A 14,537-nucleotide genomic window follows, 5' to 3' on the forward strand; every position below is an offset into this window, starting at 1 on the left:
CTACAAATGCACTCATTAAATGCCCCTCACAATCTCTCTTCATTTATCTCCCCTATGATCCCCTCTCCCCCATGAGCTCCACTCAGCTGGTAAGTCCCTCCTATCTGTGCCCTTCTCTTCAGCTGCCAACTCCAGACTTCGTTCCTTCTGCCTTGCTGCGCTATATGCTTGGAACAAGCTGCCCGAATCCCTATGGTGGGCTTCATCTCTGGCAGTGTTCAAGGCCCAGTTAAAAGCCCACCTTTTTGAGAGTGCTTTTGACTCCTAACTCCTCTCACCTTGGGTTCTGCATCCCCAACCCTATATGCCTGTCCAAGTTACACTGTAAGCTTTTCCGAGCAGGGACTGTCTGTAAATGTCAAAATGTACAGTGCTGTGTATGCCTTTCAGCGCTATATAAGTGATAAGTAGTAGTAATAGCAGGCGCTTAGTAAAAGGGCTCCATTGTGAGTTATGGTCATAAATTGGCACCTTTGAAAATTTTGTAGGGCTGAGTACATAAATATTTACAAAAAATTTCACTAAACTCTTAAATTTAGGAGCATAGATGTGGATGGTAACAGGGGTGGATTTAGGACAGGGAAAAGTTAAATTACTTCAAACCAGACAAAGGGTATCACTGTTCGCCGACGACGCCAAACTTTGCAACATAGTAGGCAAAAGCTTATTACCTGATAATATGACACACGACCTACTGCTGCTGGAACAATGGTCAAATACTTGGCAGCTAGGCTTCAATGCTAAAAAATGCAAGATAATGCACTTGGGCAAGAGATACCCGCGTAGAACTTATGTACTAAATGGTGAGACCTTGGTTAGGACCACGGAGGAACGCGATCTAGGAGTGATCATTAGCGAAGACATGAAAGTTGCCAATCAAGTGGAGAAGGCTTCCTCCAGGCAAGACAAATGTTGGGGTGTATCCGCAGAAGCTTCGTCAGCAGGAGACCTGAAGTTATGATGCCGTTGTACAGAGCCATGGTGAGGCCACACTTGGAGTACTGTGTTCAGTTTTGGAGACCACACTACTGAAAGGACGTGCTGAGGATCGAGTCGGTTCAGCGAACGGCCACCAGGATGGTCATGGGGCTCAAGGATCTCCCGTATGAAGAAAGACTAAAGAAGTTGCGACTGTACTCACTTGAGGAAAGAAGAGAACGGGGAGATATGATTGAAACGTATAAATACATCACGGGACGCATCGAGTCAGAGGATGATATCTTCTGGCTCATGGGACCCTCGACCACCAGAGGGCATCCGCTGAAAATCAGGGGAGGGAAGTTTCATGGCGACTCCAGGAAGTTCTTCTTCACCGAAAGAGTGGTGGATCATTGGAACAGACTCCCACTCCAGGTGATAAAGGCCAGCAGCGTGACGGATTTTAAGAAAAAATGGGATACTCTTGTGGGATCTTTAAGGGAGTAAATTCAGGGGGGGGGATACTTGGAATGGGCAGACTTGGTGGGCTATAGCCCTTTTCTGCCGCTTTTTCTATGTTTCTATCCTCACTCAACAGGAAAAGATGCACAATGGAAGAACAGACCAACTTGTATCTTTCTTCTCATTTCTTTATTGAAAATTCTTCATTCATTCAAATATTCTTGCTCCAAGCAATACTGCCCGACGGGACCCGGCTTTTTCAAGGGTTCCAGCTCCTGCCCTAAAAGTATGAGGAAGCTAAAATGAGTGCTCCCTGCTGGAACCCTTGAAAAAGCCATTGTTGGTGAAACGGGTCCCATCGGGCAGTATTGCTTGGAGCAAGAATGTTTGAATGAATGAAGAATTTTCAATAAAGAAATGAGAAGAAAGATACAAGTTGGTCTGTTCTTCCATTGTGCATCTTTTCCTGTTGAGTGAGGATTTGTCTGGTTTGAAGTTATTCTATTCACCTCACCTTTCCATCTTCAAGAATTTGCATAAAAGTTAAATTACCACTGATTTGTCAGCAATAGGCTCATAAATCTAGCTAACTGAATGGCAGGCTTAAATTTATGAGCATAATTTAGGAACTTAAAAGTTAAGATGAAGTTTTAGATGAAAAGTTATGCTTCCGAGTTTGCCTGAAAATGGGGTACAAATTTAGGCAGCTAACTAAGGAACATAAATTTAGGAGTTCAGTAGCTGAATATTGAGACCAAAGTTAGTACATAAAAAGACTAAAATTATAAGGAGGGTGTAAGCATTCGGCACCAAGAACCTTTCTATTATGATCCTTCCAGATTCCATATGCTGGTGTTTAATCCCAACCCATAGTCTAGGTATTGCAGGAATTCACAACTTTTCAGAACACCTGGTGCACACCCCTTAGTGGTAAAATCAGTTTCAATTTGTGCAAGCAGACTGGGCAGAAGTCTTTTGCTGTTGCTCTGCTTCTGTTTCTTATGTTTTTTAATTAATGTTCACTTAAACTTCAATTTCTCGGTGGCTTCAGTGCCTTGAGACCCCTCCCTGGTGGTCCACTGTCGGAGAAAAGGACTCAGTCCTTTGGAGCTTCATTCGCAGAGAAACTCAGGTGGATCTGTGAAACCAGCCTTCTGGATACCACCTTCTGGAAGTACCCGGGGTCCCTCCAATGGAGTTTGTTGGCTGATGACCCCACTGTCACAGGTTTTTAGCGCAGGCTTAGTGTGTCTGGACAGAAACCCACTTGGGTTTCAGGGCACAGGCTTCCTTTCCCATCCCCACCCTCGTGGCAGAGGATCCGTGAGGTTGGGGTCGGTCTCTAGCCAGCTGGAAGTCTGAAGATCTCCATTCCTGGGCATTTGGAGTTATTCTGAGGCAGAAAAGTCCTTGTTTCTCCATTCAACTGCTGATAAATGCTGACAGGCAGAAGGCACCAGAGTCTGTGAGTAACTCAATTGTTTCCTATGGGAACTTCGGAGGTGGCTTGGAAAACATTTTAAAACCCACTTTTCACAGTTTCTGTGGGTAGGGTTCAGGTCCCCACCTCCCCAGATTCCAAATCGCTATTTTTTATTTCCGGATGTTTGTTATTTTTTCTGTTTTTGGTGCAAATTCATGACTGTGACCATCTTGGATTTCAAAATCAATGTTTTCTTCTAACTTTAAATTCTGCCTCAAAACCCCTTCAATTTGATTCAAAATTGATTGGGATGGACTCCCCAGCCCCTAATCTATTGGTCTTATGGCATTGCTCTCGAGTGCTCAGCCTTGATGGTGAGCGGTTATTTGGAGGTAGCCCTGGATCAGTGCTTTTGGTAGGCTTTTCTCACTGGGGAGTGCTAGGAGTTAGGTTGAGCCTGAGCAGGCTCCCAGTTAAGATTTAGCAGTGGCTTTGCGTGTTTTCAGGCACGCGGAAGAGCTAGTTCGCTTACTGTTTCAGATCTGACCAGGTGTATGAGGGGGACACTTCGCCCACATCCTCTCTTGTGTCTCTTTTTCCCTTCATGGACTCTTAATGTCGTTTTACAAGGCCTTAATGAGGCTCCTTTTGAACCACTATAGGATGTAGTTCTTCTGGACATGACATTCACAATGGTTTTTTTTTGTCATCGTTGTCTCAGCACGGAGTTGGAGTTTCTGCTCTTTTGTGCAGAGAATTTTTTTTCCCTGTGATAGACATAGGTGTTTTCCTCCGTACTGTATATTCCTTTTTGTTGATGGTGGTCTTGGCTTTCCAAGTCCATCGGGGGTTAGATTGCATGCATTTCATACGACAAGTTCAGAGTGCGAAGTTCGGATCTTCTGCAAATCAAATGTCCAGAATATCTTGCTCCTTTATTTGGAAAGGATAACCGAGTTCTGGGCTGTTTGATCACTTTTTTGTTCTCACTGCTGCACTTCACCATGGTGGGCTAGCATCCAAGTCCTCAATAGCTCTATGGATTTGAATGGCCATTTCCGCAACTTACATTGTCCATGGTGTGCAGCCTCTGATTTCGCTTCCAGCACTCTTGACAGGAAGGGTGGCGATGTTGTGGGCAGCATATTCATCCCGTTGAAATTTGCAGGGCAGCTCTTGGTCCTCTTTCCAAGCTTTTACCCGTTTTTATCGAATGGATGTGTTGGTGCATTCTGCTGCCGTTTTTAGGTACCTTGGTTTTGTGGGCAGGCTCTTCTGTCCCTCCCTAGCTTCCGTGGCTTTGGTAAATCTTCTAGTGTATGAAATCTGGAAGGGACATAACAGAATGGAAGATTAGGTTTTTACCTATGATGATCTTCTTTCTGCTAGTCCCTGGAGGATTCCATATGACCTGCCCTCTCTATATACTTTCAGTGGGTTGGAATAGCCTGCTTCTTTCTACCTTGGCTATTCTCCTTAATGAAAATTGTCCAGCCAGTTGCTGGATCCTGGGTAGAGTTTTCTGTAAGTATGCACATTGCTGAATGCTTTTTCTTGGGGTGCTCGTTGCATATAACAGGTTTGTTCTACATTGTTCATCAGTGTTTTTTTTCTGAGTTGCCTTTGTGCCTGTTTATTACTTGTTGATATTTTGCAGACCATACCAGTTCATGGCTTACTTGTGTTGATGGGGATTCTCCCTTTGTCCTGGATTTACAGGTATGTGCTTGGCTTTGGGACTGAACTGATTTTACCACTAGGGAGTATGCACCATGTATTCTGAAAAGATGTGAATACCTGCAATACCCGGACTCTGGGTTGAGATTGATCACTAGAGTATGGAATCCTCCAGGGACTAACAGAAAGAAGAATATCTTAGGTAGAAACCTAATCTTGTAATAAATAAGCAAAATACCGACATATATCATAAATGCACAAAAAGCTTTCAATGAAAAAATTCCTAGCTGAATAGCTTTACAATGCATTATACTTTTAAGATCATTGCAAGATCATCAGATGGTCATACCTGCAAAATCATAGTGCTTGCTGGGATTCTACCTATGCAAATGCTTTTGCATGGGTTGCACTCACTTTGTGGAACTCCTTACCCAGAATTATTCAGTCAGAAATAGCTTTAGAGAAATTTGAATAGACGATGAAAATTCAGTCCAATGTGGAGTGGAAAATTTATTAAAGGTATGTGATATATAGAAAGATAGATAGATCTCATAGGAACTCTATGACCATTGGAGGAGCATAGAGCATTCAGCGCACTGGCTGGCGCTAAAAACCTCTTTTGCAGTTTTGTAAAAGAGGGGGAGGGTAAGTTAGGCACCGGTAGGCACCCTACCGTTGCTTAACTTAAGTGGCAAAACTCTTTAAAACCAATTAAATGTAGTTTAAAAACAAAAAATGTAGGTATCTAGATCAGGTTTTTGGGGGCGCCTTAGAACATCTAAGGTCAAAGTAGGCATGGCTAATGCCGGCATCAATTCACGTCAAACATAGGCGCCGGAAATGTAGGCCTCAGAAACCTTAAGTTTCCGGCGCCTATGTTTGAGGTAGCCACGATTCTACAAACGGCGCTGTTATGTGATTGACACATGATTGGAAGTCATTTTTTAGGCAGCCGCTCATACCAGCACCGTTTGAAGAATCCGGCCCTTAGTGCCGGTTCCCACACTTTACTCAGGAGCAAAGACCCATTCTATAACACTGCACATAATGTTTTGGAATGCCCATGGCCATTCCCCCATTAGGTTGCACTCTATGGGATTTAGGCAGCCAGCATTATAGAATAACATACAGCCAGTTGAGCTTGCAAATCCTATTTGGTGCACTTCTTCCTCCGTATCCACGGGGGTTAGGGGCAGAGCCGTCCCGCAAATATTTTAAAAAACCCATGAATAATATTCGGGCCGGTTCTGACCCTAACCCCCACTTCCCCCCTGCTATTTTAAGCCCTTTAATGCCCCCCTTAAGCCTTACATGGTGGTCTAGCGGGTTTTTGGGGCAGGAGCGATCTTCCCACGTTCCTGCCCTGTGCAGATCGCTCACAGGAAATGGCTCGAGAGACTACGGGAGCTCAAGGCAGCCATTTCCTGTGAGCGATCTGCATGGGGCAGGAGCGTGGGAAGATCGCTCTTGCCACAAAAACCCGCTAGACCACTTGGCTTACAGGGCTTAAAATAGCCTGACAAATTAAAATGGTTTTTGTTTTAAAATCGCAAATAACCGAGTCTGCGGATTCGGAGGGGGAAGTGTAATTGGTAAAGGGGATGGGACTTGTATACTGCTTTTTCGGTGTGGTTAACAAAATCAAAGTAGTTTTACATATTTTAGTCATGTACTTATTTTGTACCTGGGGCAATGAATGTTAAGTGACTTGCCCAGAGTCACAAGGAGTTGCAGTGGGAATTGAACTCATAACCTTAGGGTGCTGAGGCAGCTGCTTTAACAACTAGGCCATTCCTTCACATCCAGTTATTGATGGTTAACAGCCTGTTAATCAGATACGAGTAAGTTATGCACATATCTCAGAAGTGCACCAAAATCTGGGTGTCATATATAGAATTTGGGGAAATGCGCTTGAATGCCAATGACGGTTATGGTCTTTAAATGCAGTGCCATGTAGTTTGAAGGCATGAGCATACACAGAGGCAGAGTCTGGGTGGATATGGATGGGATGCACATGATTAAAAATCATAGCTATAGTATTCTATAGCAATTTAGGTGAATTTGTACCAGCTCTGTGGCTGGTGTAAATGTATTTTCCCTGCCATGCCAGTATTCTATAAAAGAAAGTAGGTGCCTTGTAGAATAGGCTCAAAATACAGTAGGCACCCTTTTAGAAAATTACCTTCAAAGTGACTTAATGCTTTTGTCCCTTTCAGGTGCAGACCATGAATCTATACCAACTTTTAGTTCTGATCATTTGAGAGATCCTTTGCTTAATCCTAACATGGTGAAAAATAAATACAGACAGCAGGCAATCTTGAAAGGTCTATCAGAACTACGGCAGGTAATGAATTAGATTGTTTAAGGTTTCACTTTAAAAAATTTTGTGATTGAATAATTGGACTTTCACAAAATGGAGTTTGTAATTCATCCTCAGCTGGTGAGAGTTGTAGTGGAATATAAACATAAGAACATATAATATTAGGAATGCATGTTAATCGCAGTTTAATAATAGGTTGCTATTATTATTAGTCACAATTTACCTTAAATGATACTTATAAAGCATTAGCAGCAGCAACAACAGCAGCACAGCTATGTCTATACATAGAAACTTGATGGCAGATAAAGGCTAGATAATGACACAGTGGATGGATGTTACCCGCGGCTAGCCGCAGGTAACCCTGCCAAAATGATGGAGGGGGGAAAGGTGCTCACTGCAGGCCAAGGCCATCTACTGCCCCATGGAGTGGTGAATGGCTTTGTCCCCGCAGTTAAGGGAGGGAACGCGCACGGTGACCGATCGCACGCAGCCCCCTCCCTCCTACCTACCCAAATCTATTTATCTCCCTCCCCCTTACCTTCGCGGCGCGTTTTAAGGTTTGAGTAGCTTGTTGAAAGCCGCCGGAGCGTACATGCAGTCGTGTGAGTATATGGACAGAAGCTTCTCCTCTGACGCAACTTCGGTTGCATCAGAGAAGATTCTGCCCACACCCGCATGCGACTGCCCAAACACTCCGGCGGCTTTCAACAAGCTACTCAAACCTTAAAACACGCCGCAAAAGTAAGGGGGAGGGAGGGAGATGCACGAACCACACGAGGGGTGCCAAAGGGCAATGAGGTGGCGAAAGGGAAGGGTGGATGCTACGGGGACGGGGTGGTGAAGGGGACAGGGATGGGGCAGAGATTCTTTCCCATTCTTTCTTGAATTCAGACAGTCTCTGTCTCCACCACCTCTTCCGGGAGACTGTTTCCATACATCTACCACCCTTTCTGTAAAAAAGTGTTTTATCACCTCTTAACTTTATCCTATGCCCTCTCATTCCAGAGCTTCCTTTCAAATGAAAGACTTGACTCGTGCGCATTTACATCACGTAGGTATTTAAATGTGTCTAGCATATCTCCCCTCTTTCCTCCAAAGTATACAGATTGAGATCTTTAAGTCTGTCCTCATACGCCTTGTGATGAAGACCACACACCATTTTAGTAGCCTTCCTCTGAACGGACTCCATCCTTTTTATATCTTTTTTGAAGGTGCGGCCTCCAGAATTGTACACAGTATTCTAAATGAGGTCTCACCAAAGTCTTATACAGGGGCATCAATACCTCCTTTTTCCTACTGGCCATCTCTCTTCCTATGCAACCTAGCATCCTTCTAGCTTTTGCCATCAATTTTTCAACCTGTTTGGCCACCTTAAGATCATAATATACAATCACACCCAAATCCCGCTCTTCTGTCATGCACATAAGTTTTTTAAAACCCTAAACTGTACTGTTCCCTTGGATTTTTGCAGCCCAATGCATGAACTTGTATTCCTTAGCATTAAATTTTAGCTGTCAAATTTCAGCCAGGTCTTTCTTCATGTAATTCAATTTTCACACCATCCTGGGTGTCTATTGCAGATTTTGGTATCATCCGCAAAGAGGCAAATCTTACCCGACAGCCTTTTTAGCAATATTGTTTATAAAAATGTTAAAAAGAACAGGCCTAAGAACAGAACCTTGAGGCACACCAATGGTAACATCCCTTTCCTCAGAGTGATTTCCATTGATCTTTACCCTCTGTCGCCTTCCACTCAACCAGTTCTTGACCCAGCCCATCACTTTGGGGGCCCATCCCGAGGGCACTCAGTTTATTTATTAGATGTCTGTGTGGAACACTGCCAAGGCTTTGCTAAAATCTAAATACACCACATATAACACTCCCTCTATCTAATTCTCTGGTCACCCACTCAAATCAATTGATTAGATTTGTCTGACAAGACCTACATCTAGTGAATCCATGTTGCCTCCCTGTCCTGTAATTCACAGTCAGCTTGCTCCAGAGGCTCCTTCTGACCTGTCCTGCCTCTGAGGAAACAGGAAATTGCATCAGAGGGAGGTGGGACAGGTCAGAGGGAGCCTCTGAAGTAGGCAGCAAGCAGCACATAGATAGAAGTTGCTGTGCTGCCACTGCTCTCAAAGCAACTTGAAAGGTACATAAGGGGATGGGGGAGCGCAGAGAGCATAATATTGGACAGAGATGGGGTTGGAGAGCACAGAGAGTGTGATGTTGGACCTAGAGACCAAGACCAATTTACTGTGGTATATAAGCAGAGACATTGAATGGATGTGCACCCCACTATGTTGAAAGTTTTAATCCGATTTTAACTGCATTGTATGTTTATTTTTATGTAACAAAATGGTGGTGTGATTCACCTCAAACTCCACTCCAAAAGATTTGGTAGGATATAAGGTCACATATAACATAAATGAATGAATGAATAAGGGCTCCTTTTACAAAGCTGTGGTAGCGATTCCCATGTGGCAAATGCACTGAAGTCCATTCAAATTCCATGGGCTTCAATGCATATGCTATGGGAGAAACTACTACAGCTTTGTAAAAGGGGCCCTAAATATTAAATGCATCTCTGTAAAGATGTTCTTAAATCAGCTCTCTCCCCAATTATGTTTATTAAAATTATTTATATAACGTTTAGCTATAAAGCAAGATCAAAGCAGTTTACAAAATTATCCAGTCAAGAATACTGAAAAGAACTCCATTAAAAATGAGTAAAGCAAAATCCAATCATTTAAATCATTCAAGTAAAAATTCTTAAACACACACATACATTACAATACAGATTGCATCAAAAAATTCAGTCATTTTAATAAAAAAAAATAAAAAAAGCTAGTTGAAAATAGTGAACTTTCATCTGTCTTTTAAAATTTTACTAGAGATTCCTCTTTTCTCAACTCCAATGGTAGACTGTTCCATAATGCAGGTGCCAAATTTAAAAAAAATGCACAATCTTTAGTATATGCAAGATGAGCCCTAGAAATATGAGGTATAACCATCCTATTATCATTTAGTGATCTTAATAATTAACTAGGAGCATAAAGCAATGCTAAGGTAGAAAGATATGTTGGCTGCAACTCAAAGAAGCACTAAAATTAAAAAATTTATCCTGTATTTCATAGGCAACCAGTGGAATTTCAAGTACAATGGAGTCACATGATTCCCTAATTTGTGACCTTTCTAATAACCAAGTAGCTGCATTTTGTAATATTTGCAGATGTTTTAATTGTCCTGACATTATACCTACATAAACTAAATTTCCATAATCTAACTTGGATAATAAAAAAGCATGTAAAAGAGTATGCAGAGTCCTCAACTAAGAAACATTACATTACATTACATTACATTAGTGATTTTTATTCCGCTTGTACCTTGCGGTTCAAAGCGGATTACATAAGAAGAGAACTGGACATTTCCAGGAGGGTACATGACAATAGAGAATACAAATTGAGGATAGAGACTTAATAACAGAATGATAGTAAAGACTTAATAACATCGGAAGATGTTTTGGACAGCAGTGTTTTGGTTTCTTGGGGGATGGGGTGAGGGAGGTTAGGTAGATTGTATATGCTTTTTGAACAGCAGTGTTTTGATTTCTTTACGGAATGTCTTGAGGTCTGATGTTGTGGTTAACAATCTGGTGATGGAAGGTTCGAGTTTTGCAGCATGTGTTGCCAGGAGGCTATCATAAAGCTTTTTGCGATGAGTACCCTTGAGTGGTGGGTATGTGAATGATGTCAGTGTTCTTCTTGTTCTGGTTGGAAGGTTACGGTTTAGGCGGTCATTTAGGTAGGTGGGTGCAGTACCGTTAATTACTTTGAAGAGTAGACAGTATAGTTTGAATTGAATTCTGGCTCGAATCGGTAGCCAGTGTGAGTCTAGGTAGGCTTTGGTGATGTGGTCAAATTTTCCGAGTGAGTAAATTAGTCTAAGGGCTGTGTTCTGAACAGTTTGAAGTTTTTTGATCATGTTTGTGAGGCAAGGTAAATAAAGGATATTGCAGTAGTCCACGAGACCTAGTACCAGGGATTGTACAATGATCCTGTAGTGTTCTTTGTCAAAGAATTTCCTTATTTTTCTTAAGTTGCGCATTGTGAAGAATGCTTTTTGGGTAGTTTTGTTGATTTGGGTCTGCATAGTGCAGCATCTGTCTATCAGCACTCCCAAGATTCTGAGTGAGGTCTGGATTGGGTATTTGGTTGCTTTTATTTCTAGGTCTGTTATGGATGGGTTTTTGTCCGTTTCAAGCATTAGGAATTTGGTTTTGTCCGAGTTTAGTTTCAGCTGCCTCAAAACTCCAAATCCCTTCGCAATTACTGCTGATACCTGTTTTTCTAAATTTAATCGGTAGTCGATTACACCCCTAAATTTCTAAAATTTACCATCTTGATACTACTTTGATCCAATAATAATTTAAGTTGAGGTTTTTCCATATTATCTGTGATACAACAAGCAATTGTCTTAGAAGTATTTAATACTAGTTGATTCTCTTAACCAACCATTGCAATGCTGTGTTTGAAGGCTTGACCCTACACGGGCCATGTTTCGGCAATATCTTGCCATCCTCATGGGCCTTAAAAAATAAAATAAAAAACTGTTTCAATACACAGCAGTGTGATGTATGGATTGACTCTATATAATAATAAAAAGTATATCATTACTATGTCAAAGCATACACTCCTGAGCAGGGAAATTGAAAGTCAGAGGCACTTTTTTGCCTTTTCACTGGTTGGGTTGTCACTGTGATTCTTTGAAGCATCGTGCTCTTATATGTTCATTTGTTTTAGGTATATTGCTTTTGATGCTCCATAAAATCAGGAAGATTCACACAAAGGTTAGTGTGACTTTAAATTTTCCTGCTCGGTATATGCTTTGACATAGTAATGATATATTTTTATTATTAAATAGAGTCGATCCATACATCATCACACAGGCATTGAAACAGTTTTTTATTTTATTTTTTTAAGGACCCCTGAGGAATGCAAGATATTGCCAAAACACAGCCCGTTTAGGGTCAGGCCTTCAAACACAGCATCACATGATATATATCTGTTTGTTTTATCATAAAAACACAAAAACAGTATTTAACTTAAGCAGGATCGATGAGGATTTAAACCACTTGAAGTTAAGCTACTCGGTGGTGGTCTGAGGATCCTTGTATACTGGAGTTCTGTCACTTGGTATAATAGGGAATGTGTACTATATAAATTGTATTACTTGTAGTCATCTGATCAATCAAGATGAGAAATTATTAGTGAATTAGGATATTAAGAGAGGTTGTCAATAAAGCAGGGTGAGGAGAAATTGTTGGTGTTCATTTTTCTTTCCTTGGCTTCGGCAAGATTCTCATAGAGGGTCTTGACTCACATGTGGCAATTTGATGCGGCAGCTTCAATGGGTGTGCGGTTAGGCTCATTCGCTTCTATTATTTCAAGTAATGCCAGATGATAATTTTTTTTTAGGTCAACAGAATTTAGATTAAGTACTTTCCTGGGTGGGGTTGTGTCCTTGATTGCAGGATTTGTTGTGACATTGGTGAGGTTCAGTGATATTAGATAATGGCGTTGTGACAAAGAGTGGGGTTTGGGTGTCGAGATTGGTCTTTTTGTATGAAGACTACATCTAGTGTATGGCCAGCAGAGTGAGGGGTTGAGATGAAGTCAAGTGGAGCTTCAGTGGCAGTGAGGTAGTTTTGAGATGTTGGAGTTGCTAAGGATGATGATAATCTGTTTATGAGATTTAAGTACAGTTTGCAGATGACAGTTATAAAGGTAATCTTGGGCTCTCATTTACATATAAAAATTGTATACAGGCCTGCTATGTAGGGACTTTATAAATTGTTCCTTCTCTATGAAGGGCAGGGGGGGTCAAAATCTAAAACACAGGCTAAGTCGAGAGCCGAAATTTCTATTAAGATATTTAGTCTTAGTAGAATAGATCCTTCGTGGCGCGGTCAGGCTCCAACCTCGCTTTTACACTGGGACTGGGGTCCTTATGCCTACAAATGGGTACTGAGGCAGCATGGTGAGGAGCTTGGAGCACCACGTGGACCAGGGCTGCACAATCAGGCACTTAGATGCGATACAGTCACCGAGGGCCACATAAAACGGCCAGGTGAGCCAAATTGGCCCCCGGGCCTTGTGTTTGATGTGTGATGTAGGGGGACAATTTTAAAACCACACCTAACTTTTTACTCACAAAATTTGCATTAGTTTTCAAGGACATGCATACTTGTTTTAAAAACTTGCTATGGCTATAGTGTGTACTGTGATATGTTTGAGGGCAAGTTATGTGCAAAGTTTTAAATAAGTCATCCATGCACACATGCTTTCTTCTGATTTATAAACATCTTCAAACTCACTCACACAGTGCTGTTTAATGTATAAACCTTATGGAACAAACAGGTTGCTTACTTAGCTGCACTGAAGCACGGCACATTGCAGGCAGGCAGTTTATAACAAGTAAAATGTTTTGAAACTTGCTCTGTGGAAAGCACATGCTTCTGGAATAGGACCACATAATATCATCTAGTGCTGTGAATAACACATCTGTGTCTAAAAAAAAAAAATTACCTCAATAATTTTAAATGTTATGTTTTTTAGGGACTCCTTCAGAAGCAGAAAGAGTTAGAGACGGGATTAATTCCAGATGTTGAAAACCAAGAAGAAATTTTATTTCACCATCTAAATAGATGACTGCACTTTTAACTCAAAGAAAACACACATCAGCTTCAACCTCGGACCATTAAAACTATTGCACTTTATATATGTCATTGTGGTAAAGCTGGAATGGATCATAGACCAGATGTAGATGAAGTACATGTGTGCAAATGACTTACCATTGATAGTGTCAAAACTGGTCTTGCATTCAGAGCTGTAATCTGAATTCATGAAGCGGATTCTGATTTGTAGATGTGTTTCTCTTATGTTGGATTCCCCTGTATGGAGTTGCTGCTATGTTTAATAATAAAATAATTTTAAATGTAAGTTGTTTTTGAGCAGTATTATGTCAAGTCATTGACATGGCTATTTTGTAGAATTTTTAATGTTAATTTAAACTTGTTTTATTTTTTGTCTTTGCAATAAAATAAGAAAGAAATATGACTTTTGTTCCTTGTCAGTAATAATTTTTCTTAAATAAATATAGATGTGGTGTCATGAACATTGCATTTCCAATTGAATAACAAAATCTATCATAATAAAAGCCTTAGCTTGCGCATTCACACTTCAAACTCTGTGATCCGTGCTTCCATGTCACACATGCGCAGTAGGAGCCAGCGGCAGTTTTCCCATTGCCCTCCCTCTGCGACGCTGGCTCCTTCTATTGCGCATAGGAGGCACCTTAAGCACGGAGGCAACGACCACAGCAGCGACTTCCCCCCCCCCCTCCCTCCCTCCCTCTATCTAACAGGACCAAGAAGAGCACAAAAATAACAGAAGCAGGCATACCGACGCTCAGCATCCAGCTTGTTGGTGGTTGTTCAGGCTGGGGAGGAGGCAAAAGGAGTGATTTAAGGGTAAGTGAGAGAAGGGGGCTGGAGCTGAAGCATCTCAGCGTATGAGAACGAAAGACAGACACACAGAAAGACAGCAGGCAAGGAGAGAGACAGACAAAGACAGATGGGGGGGGGCCAGGGAGAGATAGAAAGACAGATAGCAGGAGGGAGAGAGACAAAAAGAAAGAAAGACAGACAGACAGACAGACATTCTAGCACCCATTAAT

At 41.7% G+C, this 14,537-nt stretch overlaps 1 protein-coding gene across 4 annotated transcripts in view; it reads left to right on the plus strand.

Annotated features, from left to right (window-relative positions):
* Positions 1-13,918, plus strand: part of CCDC66 (coiled-coil domain containing 66) — a 93,909-nt gene extending 79,991 nt beyond the window's left edge. For all 4 annotated transcript variants that reach the window (XR_004537356.1, XM_033926262.1, XM_033926259.1 and 1 more), the window contains 2 exons: positions 6,697-6,824; positions 13,418-13,918. Coding sequence is in view for 3 of the 4 variants with exons in the window: in XM_033926262.1 (XP_033782153.1) it covers positions 6,697-6,824; positions 13,418-13,510 (221 nt within the window). In the remaining variant the exon portion in view is untranslated. The remainder of the gene's footprint in view (positions 1-6,696; positions 6,825-13,417) is intronic.
* Positions 13,919-14,537: the final 619 nt, after the last annotated feature.

This window comes from Geotrypetes seraphini, chromosome 17 (genome assembly GCF_902459505.1).
Source record: "Geotrypetes seraphini chromosome 17, aGeoSer1.1, whole genome shotgun sequence".
NCBI lineage: Eukaryota > Metazoa > Chordata > Amphibia > Gymnophiona > Dermophiidae > Geotrypetes > Geotrypetes seraphini.